Below are 24486 nucleotides of genomic sequence, written 5' to 3'. Positions count from 1 at the left end.
AAGCCCAGACTTGGCATGTGCAAGAGGGGGAGAGTACTAGGTGATCCAGGGAGGGTCACCGGGTGACACGGACCTTCCTCAGAAATAGATTTTTCCTTTGTCAAAATCCCTTTTCTGAGTTCAGTCCCGTGTCAGCCGGTGAAATAGTGATAGAGAATCATGCCAAGGCTGCAACTACCAGGAAAAAGAAAGGGGGGTAATCTGAAGAAAAAGGCAAAAGTTTTACCAAAATAATTTTAATCAAGCAATCTCTTCCATGTAGCAAGAATACTAAGACTAAGGCATACTAAATCTAAGTCACATCAAAAAACTTAATACTATGAAACGTGGGGAGGTCCCCGGTACGACGGAGAAGAAGCCCCAAAAACCTTAAAATTACTTAAAGCAAGGTGAAACATGAAATGCGCACAAAATAACTGCAAACATAACCTTAATACTATACACGTAAACTTAGGCTAAACACGTAAGAGACAAGATCAATGAAAATTAACATATACAGAACATATACATATATCTGGGGTACGTGGAGCCAAATAAAAACTGTCCAGTACCCCATAAGAAAAAACAATCATGGCATGTCAGATTACACTTTTTCCATCAACAGATACAAGATACATCAATATGAGGAGCCAGGCAGTGAGGTATAATCGACCAGGAGAATAAGCAGAGAAGTAAATGAGGCAGGCGGGCGGGGGGGAAAGGAAAGGATAAGGATATGATTAATTAAGGTGGGGAGATGACACTTCCCACAGCTATGGTAGAAAATTTCAGGGCTTCGAGCGATTTTAAATAGTGGCGTTTAAACACTAGAGGTGATTTCCAACCCGTAAATTTAGATAACTCCGAGAAGTCCATATTATGAAAGTAATTAATGGAAGTAGCAACTGCTCGAATATCATGAACCTTGGGAACTGAATCTAGGTTGGCCTGTTTAATGAAATATAGAATTTGTTGTCTTATAGCATTTAGTGAAAGAGTACCACCTTTCTCCTGATAAAAAGAGGACCCGACTTACTCTGTGGAGTTCTTAAAAGGTAAGATTTAAGTGTATAAACTGGACATAAAGACTGGTCTTGAGGAAGGGGCACCACCTTCCAAGGAGACCACCTGTCCTGTGGGTCTTCGTTCTTAGCTAAAAATCTAGGGTCAGGGGAAAGGAGGACCTCTCCAGACGGGAGGAAGTTCACAAAATTATCACCTCTAGTGAGAGCCGACAGCTCCGAGATTCTAGCACCTGAAGCCAAGCTAATCAAAAATAAAGTCTTCCTTAACAGATCCTGATAAGAGCAATGAGTGTTATCCATCTCTGATGCTAACTTGAGGACGTCATTGAGAAACCACGTAACAGACTGTGGGCGTGATACTGGTCTCAGACGAGCGCATGCTCTGGGGATAGATGAAAATAGGAATCTGTAAGGTCGATTTTAAAGCCGTAAAGAAATACTTTCTTCAATGCTGACTTGACTGTGGTAATAGTGGCGGAGCAAGGCCTTTCTCAAACAATGATCTAAAGAAGGAAACTCCTAAATTAGCTGTCATGATTTTGGCTTCAGATGCTTTTAGGAAGGAGGCTAATTTTTTGACTGCTGAGTCATACTGTCTAAGAGTAGAATCTCTTTTATCAGATTCTAAAAACAGAGTGTTGACAGGGTCAATGTTCGCTCCTTTTGGGCTGCGAATTTTATAAAGTCCATAAAACTAGGGCATTCTGAATCCTTGAGGAAGCTGACACAGTCTTGGTTTGTACTGTCTGAGTCAGAATGGGCTTGGGAATCCGAAGACTCCGTAATCCCAGTTCCTGAAGAAGAGGGAACCAATTGCTCTTCGGCCAATAGGGGGCTACTAGGGCTGGTTGACCTTTGAATGTCCTGAGTTTGTGTAATACTTTCAGCAGTAAATTTATTGGGGGGAAAAGATAAATCTTCTCCCAACTGTTCCAATCTACTGTCATTGCGTCTGTGGTATACGCCTGAGGGTCCAGGTTGGGGGCCACATAACAGGGAGCTTGAAGTTGCTCTCCGTTGCGAATAGATCCACTTGGAGGCCCGGAACCCGGCGGCAAATCCATTTGAAAGATTCCCGCCCAGGGACCACTCCGTCTCCAACGGAGTAGTCCTGGACAGGGAATCCGCCACCACGTTCGCACCCCCGCTAAGTGGGTGGCTGACAGGTGCCAGCCGTGCTTGTCCGCCAGGGAGAAGATAGCAACCATTACTTGGTTTACTCGGCCTGATTTGGAGCCGCCCCTGTTGATGCAATGAACTACCACTGCGCTGTCCAATACCAACCTGATATGAATCCGGTTGGGGGGGAGTTTTCTTCAGAGTTAGAAAGACCGCCATAGCTTCCAGGGTATTTATATGGAACTGCTGAAACATTGTGGACCACGTTCCTTGTACTTTCTGTTTTGGTGAATATCCCCCCAGCCGCTTAGGGAAGCGTCTGTGTGAACAACTAGTGCCGGAGGGGGAAATTGAAGCGGAACTGTTTTGGACAGGCCTCTGACTGAGGTCCAAGGCCGCAATCTTGTCTTTAAGATTCGAGGAATAGAGGAGACCTTGTCTCTGAGCTTGACATTGGCTCGACTCCGCCACACTCTGTTTATGTCTTTTAATTTCGCTTTTAAGAGCAGGTCTGTCACTGAGGCAAACTGAAGAGATCCAAGGACTCTTTCTTGGGACCGGCGGGATGCTGATGGATTTTTGAGGAATCTCCTGGTGAGAGATGCTATCTCTTTCCTCTTGGGAGGCGGAAGAGATAGCGTGTGAGATGACAGATCCCACTGGAGACCCAACCACTGAAACCGGGACTCCGGAGTCAGGCGGGACTTCTCTCTGTTTAGTTGAAAACCTAGCGACTCCAGGAAATTGATGACTATGGACGTAGCCTTCTGACACTCCGGAACTGTTGGTGCCCAAATTATCCAATCGTCTAAATATGCTGCTAGGGATATCCCTCGAGACCGGAGTTGTTGTACTACCGTGTCCGCCAGCTTTGTGAATATCCTGGGCGCAATGTTCAGACCAAAGGGCATGACCCTGAAGGAGTAGGCTTGATTCCCGAGTCTGAAACCGAGGAACTGAGAGAAGTTCCGGCGCAACCGGGACGTGATAATAAGCGTCTGAAAGATCGATAGAGGTGGTGACGGCTCCACGCGGAAGTAGAGTCCGTACTTGAGCTACCGTAAGCATGCGAAATTTGTCGCATTTTATGTAGAGATTTAGACGCGACAGATCCAGGATCACTCTTTGCTGATCGAGTCTTTTTGGGAACAGTGAATAACCTGCCTTGAAACTTTAGGTGCCTTACTTTCTTTATTGCTCGTTTGTTGAGCAATTCTGTCACGTAATCCTTTAGGATTGATGTGGGTGGCTGGTAAAACCTGGTTAGAGGAGGAGGGTTTTGATCCAGCTCCATCCTAGTCCTTTGGACACAATGCTGTGTGCCCAAGGGCTGAAGGTCCATTGGTCCCTGAACCAAAACAGGCGACCGCCTACCTGTGTTCTCTCAGTGGGAGGGAGTGGGTTTATTCCCCCTACCACGTCCAGGTCTTCCCCTTGGGGTGGTGTTGGGCTTCCCTCTATGAGGGACTTTGCCTCTTCCTCCCCTTGCAACCCTATTAAGGCCGTGAAAGTAACCACGGCCCTCATATGTGGGGTTGTATACGGTGAAGCCACATAGGAGGGTGCAGCTGGTTGGACCAGCACATACTGTTGGGGGTGAGCCTTGGAAGTAGAAGGCTGTGCTACTGCCGAGACCAGGGGACGGCTTTGACTACCGCCTGATGGTGGGGCCTCTTATGCCTCCTGAAGCGTTTGCCTCCTCTCGATTGGGGCCGGCCGATTCTGGGGTCTTGCGCTTATAGGCAGAAATGCCCCAGCGAGAACGAAGACTCTGGTTGGCCCGTGTAGCCTCGGCCATAACGTTTGTGACCTCCTCTTCAGGGAAGAGGTTAGGTCCCCAGATCGAGCTTTTAACGAGCTTGTTAGGCTCGTGGCGGATAGTAGCATCGACAAAGATGAACTTCCTACATTCCAGTCTGGCCATGATAAACTCAAAAGTCAGACTGGAAGCCAGCCAGCAAGGATTTAGCCAAAACTTGGAAGAATGGTTCGTCCGAGCAGGAGACGGCAGTAGCTTCCGTAAGGCATACGGAGTTCAAGGACCGGGCTAACTTAATCCGAGCATCAAACTCCGCCTTCAATAAGAGCTTCCGGCAGCTTGGGGAGCTGCTCACTGAATTGCGTGGAAGCGCAGAAGGGGTCCAGCTTCCCGACCGTGAAAGTGGACGGGCGTCCACCCAGAACTCATTACTTCCTGGGAATACCAGGGAAGTAGGGTCTGTCTCTCTTAGCTGTGGTAACGGATTACCATCAAAGCACGCCGGGCCGTAGCCAGAGCGACTTTGTCCAAGCAAGGGGTGGGTAGGTTGTCTCCCAGGGCGAACATAGTAAAGTTGCCCTTGAAAGGAGTCAACCAGATTGTCTGCCTGCCACTCCGTCAGAGTGCGCAGAAGAGCCGACTGAGCTTGGTCCCTAGGGACGATGACAGTCTCCCTAGGAACCTTGTCTGACCGAATCCAAGCTTCCTCTGTAAGCCTCACGAAGCCTGGGTAAGGGGGCAGGAGATCGGGGGGGAAGAACTCCAATTCCTCCAACCGTCTCGTGCCAAGACCATCAAGTGTCAGCTTGCCATCATGTTGGATGGCCCGGAGTGCGAAGCGCCAAGGGTTACCGACATCGAACGGCGGGAGGTCCGCAGTGTCGGGGATAACATACTGTGGTTCGGCTGGGGGTGGGTGAGCCATTCCCGCCAGTATGTTATCATGACTGGCCAACTTCTCAGAGATTTTATTAAATCTCGTATCTAGGTCCTCTGTAAACCTCTTATAGAGCTGATTTGCAAAGGCCTCTGCGTCGAAAGCAGGTTGGCGAGGAGGGCTTGGTTTTGCAGCCCTCTTACTCGCGCCTTTGCCGGAGGAACCAGACTTGCTCCCGGAGGCTACAGGTCCTGAAACCTTAGCCTTCGACGGGGGGAAGGGCGATGCCTTCTTGGAAGTCGAGGACTTGTAGCCCTTCGCCTTCCATGAAGTCTTCAACTTCAACTTGGGGATAGCAGACGGAGCTCTATCACCCAAGGAGGAAGACTTCACGAAACCTGCAAAAGAAGAGATGGATGAAGCAGGGGAGTCAAACAAAGGGGGCCCGCCCCAACAACCTCACTTACCTCACCACTTACCACCTGGTCCTGCTCTGTGTTCATCGGTTCCAGGTTAAGATCCAGCGGCTACATCCTCCGAGACCTCAGCGTGAGAGGATATCCACTTGGGGTGGCTGGGTCTCATCCCGGATTTGCTGGATGATAGGGGTGGCAAGATCTTCAGGCACTGCGGCCGCCACCCGTGCGGGGTAGAGCAAGTCCCTCAACCTGGCGTCGAGGGCGAGGGCTTCCCCGACGGAACGTTTCTGCCAAACCCAGCCACCCAGGCCCGGAGGGATTCCAAGGCAGACTTCTTGGAAGCTTCGTCCGCCTGTAAGAAAACCAACAATTAGCTAAGAACGAAAAACCAGTCCGGGAACCTCATAAACAATATACAATATGAGGAGCATAAAGCGGGAGTAAAAGACTGTCACTTACCGACTCATCCTGGACAGTTGTGCAGAGAGCGAAGCAAACCTCACAACCATCAGGGTGCCAGACAACCAGGTCATCCAGTCGGACCGCACAACCAGCGTGGGTCCGGCATACTATGTGACCGTAAGGTTGTTGGAGGGAGGCGGTACACCCCGGCTCCTCACAGCGAACAGTCTGTGGCAGAAAAGTACATGAACCTCCCACCCTAAGCAATCTAAAGCCCGGCAAGGCCGGAAACTCAACTACAACCGAATACTCCGGCGGAGAAGAACTCCCTTATCATAAACTGGGCCAATAAGCTCTAAATTACACAGAGTGGAAGGTAAAGGTTTTCAGACCCCGGAGTACTCCGGGGAATGAAGGAAAGAGAAACCAGGAACTAACCATAAGGGCTGCCAGTAAAAATAACGGCGGAGCCCCCGGGTATAGGACCGGACTCACGTATATATATAATATATAAAGGAGAGTACTCCTGTAGATAAACAGACTTATCTAAAAAACAATAACAAAAATAATAACAATAACAAGTGATGGTAAAAACTCAAGAGAACGGAGGGATCCGCTCCCTTATAGAATGAAAAACCTTTCGCCCCTACTTCCCGCCGGAGAAACAAGATGGGTAAAATGCTCGTATGTTCATAACATAGGCTGAAGCAATTATATTTTACCGTATCAACGTAACCGATGGGGAGACGAGAGGAATGGATAGTGACTCGAACACGTTCGAGTAAACAAACCACCAACCCCAATACAGCGATGCTAGGGACGATATGGGAGGGAGCGAATCCCTCTACCAACAGGAGGAGTCCCTGAACTCGGAGAAAACGCCATCTAGCGTCACCCGCGCGAGTAGAGCAAGGCTGGAGAGAGGAGGGGGGGGAGGGGGAGGAGTAGGCTACCAGGAAGGAACAGGAGACGGGGAGAAACATATCACCCGCTCAACTGCATCATACCTCCAAGACAATGAATCTTGGAAGGGTAGTCTACTACTGGAAGCAACGCAACCCGAAGCCCGACTCCTACCTAGGCGAAGCCTAATATGGACCTAACCTAGTATAGGCTAGGAAAAAGGGAGGAGTGCAGAAGGGAGGAGGAAGCAACAGGGAGAGAAATTTTGTGCCGAGAACCAACCGGGATCGAGAATGGCGGGCAAGGGGGCGACTAGCCTAGAGGAAACACATCCAAAGAACTCGATTCCCCCCAAATGGAGGAAGAGAACTAAGGGGCTCACTCTGCCCACCGAAAAACGACCCCGGAGGAAACAGCAACCAAAACTCCCTCAACCTGAACTCCCACCCAGGGCAAGGGATGGAAGCAAACAAGCCTACTCCACAAAATAACCATCACACATAAAAATGGAACCAAAATGTGCTCAACAGAGAGCGTAGCCTACCTCGGGAAGCGGTTAGATCTGAGGCTGCCGCCACCACACCGAGGTAAACCACCCAAATAAATTAAATAAAATAAATAAAAATAAAATAAAAAGAGAGCACCATCTCCAAGCAAAAAATAATTAGCCTAGCAAGACCAAAAATATACAGGAACCCAACCTGGGGAGGGGGGGTACCTAGACGGGGCATCACCCTCACAAAGGCCGATAGGCCAATTGAACGTAATTCATAAAGGGGGGGAGCCACCGCAAGGAACCACCAGGAAGGGAACCAAGGGGTCAAAATCTATCTATAACGACGAGGAGACAACTCCAACTGAAAAGAACAGAAGGAGTCGCCTCATGGTCGACATGGCTGATGGGGACGCCGTGGCGACATAATAAGATCTCAATATTTATGAAAATACGAGACCGTAACAGCCAAAAAATAGAACAAAACCCCACAAGAAGATGGTACTTAACTTAGAGATGGTAAAGCTGCTCGACGCCATCGTAGATGCAAGAAAATCCAAATAAAAGGGAGACGAGCACACAAAAGAAACGGTGAATTCACGTGCTAGAAAATGGAATGAGGTAGGTGGCGCTGGTGTCGCCGTCCTGGCGGGTGTTGAGTGTAGGGGCTGTAACGGCTCACCGCTCTGTTCGGGGATTTTGATAGGAGAGATCTTTGAGTAGGTTTCCGTGGTAGTGGTATTTCACTCACCCCTCCTTATACCCGACGTCTTCCTAGAAGGCGCTCGACTGGGGGTAGTAACCCCAGCTTTCCTGAAAGCTCTTTTTCTCTGGTATATCTAGCAATATTATACCTAGAAATTCGTGCTGTAATGGAATTTCACCGGCTGAAACAGGACTGAACTCAGAAATGATGTATAGGAAGCAAGATAAAAAGAGATCCCTCAAGCTCTGGAAGAAGACAGGCAAGAAGAGGATATAAAGGCTTATAGGAGGAAGAAAAGGGCCACAGATGAAATGACAAGAGATATACGTGGAAAGAAAAGTACTGTAAAGTGAAATCCATAGAATATCAATGTGGATGAAAAATACAAAGAACAGACATAAAATGAAACAAGTATACAAAATAAGTTTTAACTGTACAGTATAAACCAGCACCTTTCATGTAGGAGTATTCATTAATGCAAGCTAGAAACGGTTACTGAGGCTTGGTAACAGTAACTTAACCTGTGGCAGGCAGTAAGCAGCAGTGTTTCCTCTTCATAAGGGACCATATGGGGTGGTTGAAGTGGGGATTATGATAAAAGGCTCTATGAAAAATACAAATTATTTTAAAATTTGGGATTTATTCTTATATAAATACAAACTACTGTCCTTTTATGTATGAAACTCTTTGGGTGGAAGAGTAGTCTCCCACCTGTCTGGCAAGCTGTATCCACCCAGAAATGCCATGTTGCCTGCCGTGAATATGCACAGAGGACCAATGACTCCTGTAACCACCTACACAATCTGGTATTGGGATGCAAGAATGATAGGGCCCTTAGCCATACTAAGATGTGTCTGTACTCTTACTCTATGAAAACTTCAGAGAACCAAGAACTGCCCTACAGATAGGGTAGCATGAGTAAGAGATCCTCTGCTATCTGGGTAAACCATGAACACACGGGCTCAGATCACAGTTTTACCACTACCCTCACTCTCTCTGTTGAAATAGAGTACAAAGTGAGTGATACCTTAAGACTCAAAGCTCTGACTGAAAACCTAACTGTGAAATCTACCTGCAGCATAGCCCAGCCAACACGTAATTGGCCCGACTGTTGCCTTACATAGAAGGAAGAAGGAAACTGAGAGAGAGAGAGAGATAGTTACTCACCCATTCAATCTTCAGCCTTAAGCTATTCGAGTACCTCAGGCAAGAAGTTTGTCCCCAAGAGAAGATACTGGAGACTGTACAACTTGTTGGGCAGCCAAAGCAACCACCACAGGTCCTAATGAAAGGTTCTAAGAACTTGTGGGCAATGTTCCTATGGTGGAATGAGGTGAAGGTAGTCTAGCACTGCCATACACTGCCCTCATTGCCTGGGAAACCCAAGTTTCTCTGAGCGTTCCATTTTGATGGAGTGACGATGAGCAAAAATCGCCGATAACCGAAAATTGCCGATTTTTGGTTATTGGCACCTCTGTTAGGTATGTATCAGTGCCAATAAGTGATTATCGGTGCCGAAAATCGCCAATTTTCGTCGCTAAACAAGCGCTGAAAAACTAGATTGCCGAGAACTGGGGACTGCCTGTATTCGGAACTCAACATTATCAGACACACCCAGACCAGGGACAAAGGCCTGAAAAATATGATATATAAATTTCAAAACATATAGCAAAACTGCTCTCTGATGGTTGGCAATGCTGTGCGGCCTCATGAAAATGTTAACACTGCTTATACTCAAACAGACTGAGAAAGGGTTTTGAGGGTGGGGAAGGCCTGGAGAAGTTTCCAAGGTGGGAGGGGGATGGGTCAGATTGCTGAGCACCATGGGAGAGAAGGGAAGTAAGGCTGTGTAGAGAAGGGGTTGTTTTGGAAAGTGGGTGTTGGGGAGCAGTTTCCCTGGCTGGGAGGGGGTGGGGATGCAGTATTAGGGGTGAAGAGGGCTAGATAGACATCTGACTTGACACAGCTTGTTTTGTTTTGTTTTGTTATGCTTATGACTTTTTTACTTATAATTTACACTGTTCTCATATTTTTATTATACTTTCAAACTTTTTATTTTTACAACCCAAATGATAAATGCACAGGGTACGAGAGAAAAAGAGAGAGAGAAAGACAGAGAGTGAGAGAGAAACAACTGAGATGAAATATCAAGTGGTAAAATGTTCTCTTGTGTACTGTTATGATAGATGTGATAACCATACTTAGAGTCAACTAAACTTGTAATGAAATACTGTACAGTAAATCAAGCAAAGCAAAAACGAAAATAGCCAACGTGATACCATGCTACGTAACAGACACACAAACACATATTATGTAGAGACTTATTAGAGCTTGTTTCCTGTTGTTACGCTTATTTTTTAAATTTATATTTCCTCTATTCTCATTTATATTTTTACAGTATTTTCTCATTTTTTGTTTTTACAACCCAGAAGATAAACACAATTGTGTTCAAAGGGTATGAGAGAGAGAGAGAGAGAGAGAGAGAGAGAGAGAGAGAGAGAGAGAGAGAGAGAGAGAGAGAGAGAGAGAGAGAGAGAGAGAGAGAGAGAAGAAATATCAACAGTGATAAAATATTCTCTTGTACACTGTTATCTTGTGTGATAATCATACTTAGAGTCAACTAAACTTGTCCTGAAATACTCTACAGTAAATGACAAATGTGATACTGGCTAAGAAACAAACATGAACGCACACACTATGTAAAGAAGGTAACTCAACAATGATTAAATGCCACATGTAGATAGATGTAAAAACACACTCAGGCATACATGTAAAACTTCCATGATTTCATGAAGTGAAATGAAAGATCATTAATTCCACTATAACATAAATTGATCAACTGCTTTTTAGTAGTGTTCTTAAAATGAATTTGCTCTAAACAGTCATCATCCAGAAATGCCATAGGTACTAAAGATGTAAACACAGGATATTATAATGTAATGCACAAACACTGTGTATTACAAACCGAACAAATTTCACTTTTGGTAGACTGTACTAGGCTAGGCTTTCAAACAAGATTACAGAACTTATGGCTTGTGTAACAATTCACAACCATCTCTTATAATTAACAACCACTTACCAAAGAACTGACATAAACAACACTGAGTGTGACATAAACAAATGAATCTGGAATCAGCTAACTGACATAAACAACATTGAGTATGACATAAACAAATGAATCTGGAATCAGCATCTGGCGATTTTGAGGGATTTTACTTTAACAAAAAAGTATGTTAGTTTACCTTTGTACACCCATTTTACATTTATGTACAAAACTAAAAATTATTCCAATAATACATTTGTTTCTTTTAGCAACTAAAAAATGACTCTCCTAATTCTTTCACTAGTAGGCTCAATCAGCAGATTCTGCAAATGTAAACACTAGTCATTGCAAATAGCGACTGATTGGTTTTTTTTATACTTACGATGATGATGTAACACGATAATAACAGTATAAATGGATTCAGTAAGTAGAATATCAGTTTCATTACCATTACATTTATCTTAAATACAGCAGTAATAGTCTATTCGGCTCTTGCAAATGGATACTGTGAGTGTAACACCTTGGCCAGCCTAAGCCAGTAGTTCACACATTCACAGTTTGTATCTCTTGTATGGTAATACAATATGGTAATAACTTATAAGAAAGTTGCTGTATAAAAACAAATTAAGGGTCATAAAATCATGGTAGGCTGTGGGCACACAGATAGGCTACCTACCTACTGAACTATGTCATTTATGAAATCATGGTAGGCTGTGGGCACACAGATAGGCTACCTACCTACTGAACTATGTCATTTATGAGAGAGATAAAAAGAAATGGCTCCATTTTTTTCCAGGTATAATGTATTCAATTATATTTTCCTTTCCTAGTATAAATTAAAAATTGTTCACACAAGAGTTGATTATTGTACTCTTTTACTTGGCTAAAGAAAAGTGGGTTCAAAAGCCTAGTCTTCTTTAATGGACCTTAGACCTACTGCATTATAGACTATACACCACTAGATTTATGCAGAAATGCTGTGCATGCAACATAATTAAATTTCTTATCTTCATATACTACTGGTGCAAAACTTGAATAATTGCTCTACAAGTCTCTGAGATTATATGCCCCAAGGAGGGAGCGAAGTTTGGATAACAAACTCTTGTGCGGTGATATTGGTTGTCTCATACAAATATGGTATTTTTATAATAAAATAAGGTTTCACACTTACTTACCGAACAATTACATAGCTATACGCTTCTTAACCTTACGGCAGTCGAAATCCCAAATTTCTCGGTGCTAGCGGTGCTGCTGACGTGTAGGTGATACAACCCCGCCCACTTTTGGGGATCCCAGGTACTACTGAGCTTTGCTTGACAATTCGTTGAGCCGCCCCGTCCAACTGTGGGGAGGAGGGAGGGCTTTAATCATGTAATTGTTCGGTAAGTATGTGTGAAACCTTATTTTATTATAAAAATACCATTTTCACACATGAAACTTACCGAACAATTACATAGCTGAATCCACATTACCTGGCTGGTGGGCATATGGACTTTTAATGCAAATAAGAAAAAACTCACATTGCAAGAATGTTGTAGTACCTTACCTCGTGAGAGAGCAGCTGCAGGAGAATACTGCCTCTGGTCGGCGCTCTCATCACTTGTAGGGAACGTGGCAGTAGTGGCCAGGATCGTTCCTACTACTAGTGGGTATTCTGCAACCATGGAGGTTCACCGATGGTTGATCAGAATGAAATAATGTTCGCCCTTGCCCTGGGCTATGACCAGATTAAAATAACAATCAAAGACCATCACCTAAACATAACCATAAAAAATTAACCAAACCCTACCATAAAAACTGGAGGGTACTCCTGGTACCGTGTACCCCCAGGCTTCCCCAAAACTCGACCAGCTTCTAATCAAGACGAAGAGATAGTCAAATGGAAGGGGAATTGGACCAAATCCCCCTATGCTTCCTTTCCCATCACCATGCCCATCACCGACAAAGGTCCTAAACGACAACAATTATCAAACGTTGCTTCCACATCCTTCAGGTAATGGAGAGCAAAAACCGATCTCGACCTCCAGAACGTAGCTTGCAAAATAGATGCTAGCGACGTATTATGTCTAAAAGCCATGGAAGTCGCTACTGCCTTAACCTCGTGGGCTTTAACTTTACACACCTGTAGAGTCTGATCTCTTACTGACGTGTGTGCTTCCTGAATCAGGTTCCTTAAAAAGAACGTAATTGCGTTCTTAGACATAGGACGGCTCGGATCTTTAACTGAACACCACAGTCGGTTCGAACTTCCTCTCAAAGCCTCTGTTTTATGAAGATAAAATTTCAGTGCTCTCACTGGACACAAAGAACGTTCTTCGTCCTCTTCTCCTACTACTCCTGACAAGCTTCGAATGAAGAAGAAACGAGGCCATGGTCTCGAAGGATCTTCATTCTTCGCTAAAAAATCCTGAGTATAGGCACACACAGCTTCGTCTTGTGTGAATCCTATCTCTTTACTCATTGCTTGCAGCTCGCTGATTCTACCAGCTGAAGCTAAGGCGACTAAGAATAACGTCTTCTTAGTAAGATCCTTCAAAGAAGCCAAATTAAGAGGTTCAAAATTTGCTTTAGAGAGCCAGGACAATACTACATCTAAATTCCAGTCCACTAAACCTGGTCTCCTTGTCCTAGAGGACTCAAAAGATTTAATCAAGTCGCTGATGTCCGAGTTATTAGATATATCTAAGCTTCTATGTTTAAAAACTGACGCCAACATGGATCTATATCCTTTTATTGTCGAAGTTGATAACTTCCTAACGTCTCTCAGATATATTAGGAAGTTTGCTATCTCTTGAATAGAGGTTTTAGAAGAAGTTGTGTGACTTTCTCTGCACCAATTTCTAAAAACTCCCCATTTTGACTGATAAGAGTTTGCCCGAAGAGTTCTACAGTTAGCAATAGCCTCTGCCGCTCTTCTTGAAAAACCTTTCACTCTGACCAGGTCCCGGACAGTCTGAATCCTGTCAGAGCGAGATACGACAACCCTTGGTGATTTCTGTCGAAATGGGGCTGTTTGAGTAGCGATGGAATTTGTGGCAGAAGCCTGGGGAAGTCTACTAACATCCTCAGGAGATCTGGGAACCACTCCTTTCTGGGCCAAAAAGGAGCTATTAGTGTCATCGTAACATTCTGGTGACTCTGAAACTTGTTTAATACCTCTCTGATCATCGCAAATGGTGGAAATGCATAAACATTCAGACCTGACCAGTTGAGAAGCATTGCATCCGTTTTCCAGGCTAACGGGTCCGGAACCGGAGAACAGAAAAGAGGAAGCCTGTTGTTCCTGGACGTTGCAAAGAGGTCTATCGTTGGTTGTCCCCACAACCGCCATAGATCCTGACAAACTCTAATATCCAATGTCCACTCCGTTGGAAGAACCTGACGCGCACGACTGAGTTCGTCTGCTAAAACGTTAAGCTTCCCTTGCACGTACCTGGGGAAGAGGGTCACTTTGTGCGAATTCGCCCACAGAAGAAGATGCTCCGTCATTCTGTACAGGGAGAACGAATGTGTCCCTCCCTGTTTCCTTATGTATGACAGCGCTGTGGTGTTGTCCGAGAACACCGCAACTTTCTTCCCTTCGACTAGAGGGGTGAAACTTTGAAGCCCAAGAAAAATTGCTTTCAGCTCCCTTATGTTGATATGAAGACCTCTCTCCTGTTCCGTCCAGATGCCTGATGTCTTCTCTTTCCCCAACAGGGCTCCTCATCCCGAGTCCGATGCGTCGGCATAAAATTCTAGCTCTGGGTTCGCTCTTTCGAGGGACAAACCCTCGTGAGCTCTTTCCTCCGACAACCACCAACGAAGATCCTCCTTGATTTCCTCGGAGATCGGAATAACAGTCGAATCCGGTTGAATTCTCGGGTCCCAACTGGCCTTTAGGTAGAATTGTAGCGTCCTCATGTGAAGACGACCAAGTGTAATAAAGGTCTCCACCGAAGCGAGAGTCCCCAGCAGGCTCATCCACTCCAGAACCATGCAGGACGAGCGGTTTAACAGTTTCCGTACAGTTGCAAGGAGAGACTCTATTCTCCTCGGGGAGAGAAAAACCCGAAAAGCTTGTGAGTCCAGAATCATCCCCAAATATGGAATCCTCTGACTCGGTACTAACTGTGACTTCTCTAAATTCATTACTAATCCCAGTTGCTGTGTTAATATTAGTGTCCGATTTAAATCCCTCACATACTGGAGACTGGAGTCGGACCTTAGAAGCCAGTCGTCCAGATAAAAAAGCAATGTTGATTCCCATCAAATGTAACCATCGACTTACCGGGGCCAGGACTCGAGTAAATACTTGAGGGGCTGTCGAAAGTCCGAAACAGAGCGCTCTGAACTGATAAACTCTGCTGTTGAAAACGAACCGTAGATATTTCCTGGAGCTCCAATGAATAGGTACATGGAAATATGCATCTTTCATGTCCAGCGACACCATCCAGTCTCCTGGTCGAAGAGCTGACATGACCGACCGGTTGGTTTCCATATGAAACTTCGTCTTCAGAACAAAGATATTGAGTGCACTCACATCCAGGACAGGCCTCCAGCCCCGATGACTTGGGGACTACGAACAGCCTGTTGTAAAAGCCCGGTGAGATGTCTTCCACTATTTCTATGGCTTTCTTGAAATCAGGGCTTCTACTTCTTTGGCAAGAGCCAAAGCTCTTTCTGATCCCCTGCGTAGTATGCTGTCAAGGCGATGGGAATACTCGACAGCGGTGGATCTTGCACAAACGGGATCACATAACCTTCTCTTAAAACTGTGATCACCCACTGTTCTGCCCCTTTTCGACTCCATTCCCGCCAAAACAGGCGGAGTCTTGCTCCTACAGGTGTGTGAGGGTAAAATTCCCTACTTGTCCGACTGTCTCGAGGGTGGTTTCTTACTGGCTGTGGCTTGTGGACATAAATTAGTCCTTGGTCTGGGTTGCCATCTAGTCTTTCCCCCCCGAAAAGGGTGCTTCTGAAGAGGTGACCCTTTAGCTCCTGTAGGTGTTGTCTCCTTGGGGCGTCAGCGTCGATTTAACGAAGTCAATAAGTCATTGGTAGACTTTTTCTCCAGATCGGAGAGAACTTGCTGAATAACCTGTTCAGGAATAAATCGACTTACATAAAGGCGCAAACATGAGAGCAGACTTCTGGTTAGAAGTGACTCCTTGGAGGTGAAAGAGCAACAAAGTTCTCTCTTTTTAAGGACGCCCAGAGTAAAAAGAGATGCAAATTCCCCTGAGCCATCCCTGACTGCCTTGTCAGCACACGATAATACATCAAGCCAGTCTGTCGCCAAGCTATCCTCCAGAGATTGACAATCCTCTATTTTCCTTGCTAATGCAGCAATAGTCCAATCTAAGAAGCTGAAAACTTCTATTACCTTAAATAGGTTCTTCATCAGGTGGTCGAAATCAGGCGAAGAGAAGAAAATTTTTCGCCAAGAAAACGCTGTCCTTCTGTTAGCATCCACCAGACCTGAGAAATCCCCTTGGGAGGAGGCAGCGACTCCCAACGAGGGTAATTCTCCGGTAGCATAAAATTTATATGTTTTCAGTAACTTGGACGGTGGGACAGCGAAGGCGGCTTTACCAGACTCCCTCTTCTTCTCCAGCCACTTCTCCGCTTCTTTGAAGACTCTTTTCGCCGACTGCGAAAGCACTAGTTTAGGTAGACTCGCCGAAAGTACTTTCCTATCCTTAACAAAGGTAGAAGGAGGCGAAAACGGAGGAGCTGGCTCGAATTCCGGATAAGAAGCCAACAAAAACTTCATCAAGTTGGAGTAAGCAGAAGCCGCTTTCAATCTTGTTCCGAGTGATCCTCTCCATCCGACGTTGTCGAGTGCTTGGTTTCTACATCCGTACAAGCCTTAACTTTCTTCAATGACTTAACTAAGTCCTGAAGCTGTCTCAACGGTTCCAAAAAAGCTTCTTTGTTGTTCACATCATCTCCCGATGGTGCGGGCGAAGGCAACGACTTCCTTGATGAAAACTTGCGAGTCGAACTCTCTCTCGTCAGCTGGCGAACGAGTCGAAACTTTCCTTGTTTCAGTCGGTGAGACGAAACTATGCGAGTCCGACACTGATACCTCGCGAGATCGCTTGCGAACAGCACCCGAACCTCTACTAGGCGAAAGATACACAGGGTTCTCCCAACAGCTACACGAGGGTTGAGGACTCTTTTCCCTCCCTCTCTTCACAGGTGATGACGAACTATCCAATGGCACTGCGCACCTTTTCAACGGGCGTGACACTTCACTCCACTTCTTTCGCCTGTATCAGGTGAACACACCTCCGAGTCCGACGACAAACCTACACCAGACACATCTACACCTTTCCAATGGTGTCTCTTCACAGTAATCGAGTCGAAATTCACGACTGAGTCAACGGCCGCCCGTGGGCAAACCCCTCCAGTCTCCCTTCGACTCACGGTATGTCTTCTCCCAGGTGCTGGGGAGCGGGACAGTGACCTCGGTCTAGGAGAAGTGGAGGGATGGACAGCCGCCTCCTCGGATACGACACTTGCACTTTTCACTTCACTAGACTTAGTCACAAATTCACAAAAAGATGTACCTAAATCCAAAACAGATTTAGCAATCAGCTAAAATTTCCTATCCATCTTATCTTCTAAAATTGGGCAAAGATGTCGGAATCAGAAGCATGGGGAACCTGAGCCGGAGTAAGATGTACTGAAGTAGGAGGACTATCAATAGGAGAGACGTTTGACAAAATAGGAGAAGACAAAGTGGGCTTCTTTGCCTCTGACGGCAAAGGAGTTGACTCTAATCTAGCCCTGCTATCAGCCCTAATGGCTGCCTTTCTTTTCCTATCTTTTTCCATCTTATCAAGGTGAGACAAAAAAACTCTTCCATCCTTGATCATCTAGATCTACACATTCATTACATGTACGCTCTTTAGTACACTCTTGCCCCCTACATTTCACGCACTTTGAGTGTGGGTCATAACATAACTTGGCTAATCTAGTTTTGCAGCTATGCCGTCAAACACAAAAAACAACCAAGAAAATTGTACTTCACCAAATCGGGTGTCAAACAAAATGGCGACCAGTTGACTGCAGCGAAAAAATCACGGGTGTTTCACCGTGGGCGGCAGGAAACGAATTGACAAGCAAAGCTCAGTAGTACCTGGGATCCCCGAAAGTGGGCGGGGTTGTATCACCTATACGTCAGCAGCGCTGCTAGCACCGAGAAATTTGGGATTTCAACTGCTGTAAGGTTAAGAAGCGTATAGCTATGTAATTGTTCGGTAAGTTTCATGTGTGAAAGTGTTTATTTCCTTAGGAGGGGAGGGGAGGGGAGACCATATATAATAATTCCATGTAGGTCTACTTGTCCATTCTTAGGTAGTTTAACCAGTCACCAGGTTCAAGTTTCAATTCACTGAGTAACATAAGCCCAAGCAACAGCTTCAAGAGCACAATCTATAGCGTCATCACTGAAAGAAGGAGCTATGTCCATTCTCTACCAGATTTTGGCAAACTGAAAGTAAATCAAAGTGTCTACAGACAATGCGGATACCGGAGTTATAACAGAATCTGATCCACCAGTCGTGTTGCCTATGAGGCCCTTTAGACACCTCCTTCTTGTCGTTGCCAGTACTGAAGAGAATTCAGCACTTTGGCCTATGAGGTCGGGCTCTCCTATTTTCTGTCTTGGGTGCAAGACATGTATGAATTCACTGAATAAGGCGTGCATTTGGTGAATGTGATAACCATGCAGTTTCAATTATTAAGTTACTGTCTATGTAGTTTACTTTTAAATCTCTATTTGGATAAAAGACATCTTCCCATGCATTCCTAAGACCTGAAAAAACACATTGATATTGCTTTCTCACAATATTGATTAATCCACAATTGTTAATACTGTGTCCTACCAACCATTTGGATAATGAGTGTAACACACCTCTAAAAGTCTCGTCACTGCTTTCCTTGCCGTTACTGTAGTCAAGGCAAATGCCATCATATTTGATGAAGCCAGAATAATTGCTATCATATATGACCAAGAAATTAATTTATTATACCAGAGGCTACTGAATGGATTTTGTGCATACTATGAAACACTGCTGGAAGTAAATGTTCAACATGAATGTCATTATTCAAATTTCATGCCCTATATCAGATGCTGGGTTATTACAATCTGTCTTTTACACTTTCTCTTACCAATAAGCCCCAAATATTGCCGAAAAAGCACCGAAAATCGCCAATTTACGGTTATCATAACACCCTCAGAAGGTAACTCCTGCCAATAACCAGGGACTGCCTGTATATATATTTGAAAAAAAAATCTTCCAATGGTTGGCAATGCTGCATGACCTCAAGAAAATATTGGTAACACTGCCTACACTCTGACTAACTGGGAAAGGGTTTCTGGGGGTGGGGGAGCTTCCATGGTTGGGGGGATGGTCAGATGGCTTGCTGCCAATGGAGAAGAGGGGCAGTAAGGCTAGATGGATGGAACTGGGAAGCAGTTTCTATGGAAGAGAGAGAAGAGAGAGAGAGAGAGAGAGAGAGAGAGAGAGAGAGAGAAATAACCAAGGTATGTTTGCTCGAAGTACAGTAACACATACAATCTTTCATTTTTTTTATTTTTTTTATTTTACGCTACAGTATTCTTGTTTATATTTTTACTGTATTTTCTCGAGAATTTTTTCAAACCAAAAAAACCATCGCAATCGTGCGTGTAAGCTACGAGAGAGAGAGAGAGGGAGAGAAACTCAGGTATTTTTGCACCGAAGTTACATCCTTTACTTTTTTATTTATATTTTATGCTACGGTATTCTCATTTTTATTTTTACTGTATTTTCTAATTTTTTATTCTTTCATACCAAAAGATAAATGCAATCATGTGCATAGGGTACGTATGCACTGTAAGCACACACTCATTCAATGCAGTTGGTGAATTCAGTACAGCCTGTTTTGTTTTGTTGTTGCCTACACATGAAATTCGCATTTTAAACATTTTCACTGTGATTAGAGATGAAACATCAACAGTGATAAAATATTCTCTTGTATGCTATTATATGTGAGATAATCATACTTAGAGTCAAGTAACGTGTAATGAAATACGGTACAGTAAATCAGGCAAGGCAAAAAATATGACATGTACCTACATTTGCATGCATTCATTTGATGGCATTGTGAACTTCCTGGAGTTTGTTTAGTTTTGTATTTTTATGTTTACGGTACAGTAATTGATATTTCATTAAGGGATATGTTCAGTACTAATAAACAGCAGAGAGCGAGAAAGAGAGAACCGAGGTATGTTTACATTAAAGCATAATACAGTAACACAGACATTCTTACACTATTTTGTTTATATTTTATACTTCAGAATTCTCGTTTATATTTTTACTGTATTTTCTTTTTTTTTAGTTCTACAAACCAAAAGATAAAAGGAATCATCTGCGTACAGTACATATGCATACATATGCACACACTCATTCAATGCTGTCAGTGAACTTGGTACAGCCTGTTTGGTTTTGTCGTCCCTACATATGAAATTCTCATTTTAAATGTTTTTACTGTGATCAGAGGTGAAATATCAACTGTGATAAACTATTCTTGTGTACTGTTGTGATATATGTGATAATCATACTTAGAGTCAACTAAACTTGTAATAAAACTATACAGTGAATCAAGCAAAGCCAAAAAAATGGTAACACGTACTTACATATGCATGTATTCATTCATGGGGTCCTGAACTTCTTGGAGTTTTTATGTTTATGGTATAGTACTTCAAATTTTATAAGGAGTATGTACAGTACTGAGAGAGAGAGAGAGAGAGAGAGAGAGAGAGAGAGAGAGAGAGAGAGAGAGAGAGAGAGAGAGAGAGAGAGAGAGAGAGAGAGAGAGAAAGAGAACTGGGATATGTTTACATCAATAAGCAAACAAATCAGGAAACTGCTGTTTTGTGATTTTGAGGGATTTTACTTGAACATAAAGTATTAGTTTACAGTTGTATACCTGTTTTACATTTATGTACAAAAACAAAAATAGCATAAAAGTGGGGGTCCACTGTACTGTATCTGACAGTCAGTCAGGCAGCTGTGGGCACTAATGATTCTTTAATTTCAGATCATCGTTCTACAATCACTTTTGCTGTTGAAGGCAAATATAAAATAATGGTTTATGTCAGTGTATAAATATGTAACAATTAACCTGCAACTTCAAGAAGTGGGAATCAAGTTGTGTCTGAAAGTAAAGGAATTTCACCTCATTAACATAAAGAAATCCTAAGTATATCTTTGAATTGTCTTATTCTCTATTATTAATTAATTAAATTACTTCACTTACCTATGTACTGAGAAAAAAACTTTGAAAGTTTTAAAATTTTTATGATACCAACAAATGGATATGCAACTGAAGACACCACTATAGGGCCCACAAATGTGCGGGGTACAACTCCTGGAAAATCTAGATGATCATACTGGAAAAGAGAAAAAAATTGTTACAAATAGAAAAGAGCAAATTATAAAGTAAATTGTATTTTTCCTAACACAAACCGTTAGTTCTTTACATAGGATTTAGCTTGCGAACATGAGATGGAATGGCTGTTTAACTTTCAGACAAGGTCAGTAACTACTAACGGTAAGGGGAAGGCCCTGTCCACTCGTCGGTTTGCACTCCACTTTGCTGGATGAACTACACAACTTGTTGGGTAGCCACCACAAAACCCAAGGAAAAATGTGTCCAAGGACATGTGGGTAAATCTCAAAGGTAAAACAAAGTAAATGTGGTTTGACCTGACCACATACTTGCTTGTAGTACCTGCTGAACCGACAAATTCTTTCAGAATGCAAAGGATGGGGCGATGCCCTTAACTTCATGACCTCTCACCCAGACTGAACTCCTGTCTACCTCATCAAGCAAAGAATAAGCTCATCTGATGTCTCACAGAGCCTGAAAGAGACTGTGTTCTCGGACACCTCATATATATATATATATATATATATATATATATATATATATATATATATATATATATATATATATATATATATATATATATATATATATATATATATATATATATATATATATATATATATATATATATATATATATATATATATATATATATATATATATTCGTTAGTACTGGCTTGGCCAAGAAAGAGGTGTCCGAGAACACAATCTCTTTTCGGGCTCTGTGAGACATCAGATGAGCTTATTCTTTGCTTGATGAGGTGGACAGGAGTTCAGTCTGGGTGAGAGGTCATGAAGTTAAGGGCATCGCCCCATCCTTTGCATTCTGAAAGAATTTGTCGGTTCAGCAGGTACTACAAGCAAGTATGTGGTCAGGTCAAACCACATTTACTTTGTTTTATATATATATTATATATATATATATATATGTATATATATATATATATATATATATATATATATATATATATATATATATATATATATATATATATATATATATATATATATATATATATATATATATATATATATATATACGAGGGTAAGTCAAAAGTTCCAGGAAAAAATGTTGAATGATGTATTTACACAGAATGAAACAACCCAAATACTTGGTAAACAATTATCTGTGATGTAGTGATCCATATAGACTTGATACCTCAGTCATCCTCTTGCTACCATGGTGTTAACATCTGCTTCAGAAAAGTAACTTCTTGAACCCATGGAAAATAAAAATTTTGAGATGAGAGCTAACATCAAGTTCCTGACCAAGCTTGATTGGAAACCAGGAAAAATTATTGAAGCTTTGCAACAAGTTTATGGAGATTCTTCTCCATCTAAATCAGTTGTTTATGATTGGATAAAGCGATTTAAGGATGGTCGGGAGGACCTCAAACACAACCCAAGAGAGGGAAGACCATCGACTGCAAAAAATGAAAGAATTGTGGCTTTGGTGCAGAATCTAGTGGATGAAGATCGTCGGATTACTATCGATATGATAGCTAATGAAACTGGGATCTCCCATGGTTCTGCATTTTCAATTTTAAATGAAAATCTTGGTTTGAGTAAACTTTCAGCACGTTGGGTCCCAAAAGCGTTGCGCGAAGACCAACTGCATCAAAGAGCTGAACTTTCTCTTGCAGTTTTAACGAAGATTGAATCAAATGAATCAGAGTTTTTGACCGGATTGTTACTGGAGATGAAACTTGGATCCATCAATATGACCCAGAAAGTAAAATTCAATCAAAGCAATGGTTACCAAGAGGTTCAGCTGCACCAGTGAAGTTCAAAGTGGCGAGATCTGCCCAGAAGGTTATGGCAACAGTGTTTTGGGACTCCAAAGGAGTGATTTTGATTGATTTCCTTGAAGGACAAAAAAACAATCACCGGGAACTACTACAAAGGTGTTTTGCAAAAACTGAAGACTGCATTGGCTAAAAAACGTCGAGGAAAGTTGCACAGCAGAATTTTGTTCCATCATGATAATGCTCCAGCACATTCATCAAGGGTTGCAAGAGAAGTCCTACGGAAATTTAGGTGGGAAACTCTTCCACATCCTCCTTATAGTCCTGATCTTGCTCCTTCAGATTTTTTCCTGTTCCCAAAACTCAAGGAACACTTAAGAGGAGTCTGGTTTGAATCTTTGGATGCTGCTAAACATGCAGTTTCAACATGGTTTAATAGAAAGGCCCCAAATTTCTACAAAGAAGGGTTGCAGAGGTGAAACAGCGCCTTGAAAAGTGTATAGAGTTAGATGGTAGATATGTAGAAAAATGATGTTTGAATTTCCTTAAATAAAGAGTATATTGAATTTTTCCTGGAACTTTTTGACTTACTCGTGTATATATATATATATATATATATATGTATGTATATATATATATATATATATATATATATATATATATATATATATATATATATATATATATATATATATATATGAACCCTCTGTATTCACAGGGGATCGTCCCACACACCCCGCAAATAGCTAAAACCACTTAATACTTAAAACCCTCTAAAAACACTTAGAACTGCCCATTTTGATAGTTTAAACATAGAAAAACCCTGTAAAAATGCATATACCTGAGTATTTTAATAGTTTTATCACAAAAAGTGCATTTATTCATGAATATTATATGAAAATACAGTAATTAGTGAATATTTCTCAGTGAAAAATACTGCGAATGGGCAAATTTTCCTTGAATAATGGCTAGATATGTTCCACAGAGAAACCCGCGAATGCGTGAGTCCGCGAATCATGAGAACGCGAATATGGGGGTTTACTGTATTATATATATGTATGTATGAAAAGCTCATAAGTCACAGATATTTTACAAATTACAATACACGGTAGATTTTTTATTAATAAGTGTGGCTAAATTCATTGTGAAGAACCTTGAGAGGATGCTTAGCTAATGTCTGGCTCGCATCCTGATTAGGAAAGCTGTGTGCCTCAGATATTCTTGAAACATGAGAATTTCCCTGCCTGATGACAAGACTTTGTGAGTTTGTTTGCCAGAAATGTCCAGATTCCGGAGAATTCATTCATATGTGTTTTTTTGGGGTGGACCCCAAGGGTGTGAAGTATTAGTTATCAAACAAATTGTTATTCGAAGATTAACACCGAATATTAATAGAAGCCTTTGGTGACGGCTCTGTGGTCTGAGACCTGTCGATTAAGATTGTGAACATAGCTGTTTGGAGAGAGAGAGAGAGAGAGAGAGAGAGAGAGAGAGAGAGAGAGAGAGGTTGAATGAAGTGATTACATCGACAAGCAGTTTTATGATTTCACGGGATTTTAATTTAACTATTATTGATACTTTGCTGTGGTTA

At 42.8% G+C, this 24486-nt stretch overlaps 1 protein-coding gene across 5 annotated transcripts in view; it reads right to left on the bottom strand.

Annotated features, from left to right (window-relative positions):
* Positions 1-24486, bottom strand: part of Alg12 (Alg12 alpha-1,6-mannosyltransferase) — a 101688-nt gene that overhangs the window by 55863 nt on the left and 21339 nt on the right. For all 5 annotated transcript variants that reach the window (XM_067111377.1, XM_067111379.1, XM_067111380.1 and 2 more), the window contains exon 3: positions 21019-21151. In XM_067111377.1, the coding sequence (XP_066967478.1) occupies positions 21019-21151 (133 nt within the window). The remainder of the gene's footprint in view (positions 1-21018; positions 21152-24486) is intronic.

Source organism: Macrobrachium rosenbergii, chromosome 11 (assembly GCF_040412425.1).
Source record: "Macrobrachium rosenbergii isolate ZJJX-2024 chromosome 11, ASM4041242v1, whole genome shotgun sequence".
Lineage (NCBI taxonomy): Eukaryota > Metazoa > Arthropoda > Malacostraca > Decapoda > Palaemonidae > Macrobrachium > Macrobrachium rosenbergii.
Note: the sequence above shows the minus strand (reverse complement) of the source record. Positions and strands in the feature narration are given on the sequence as shown.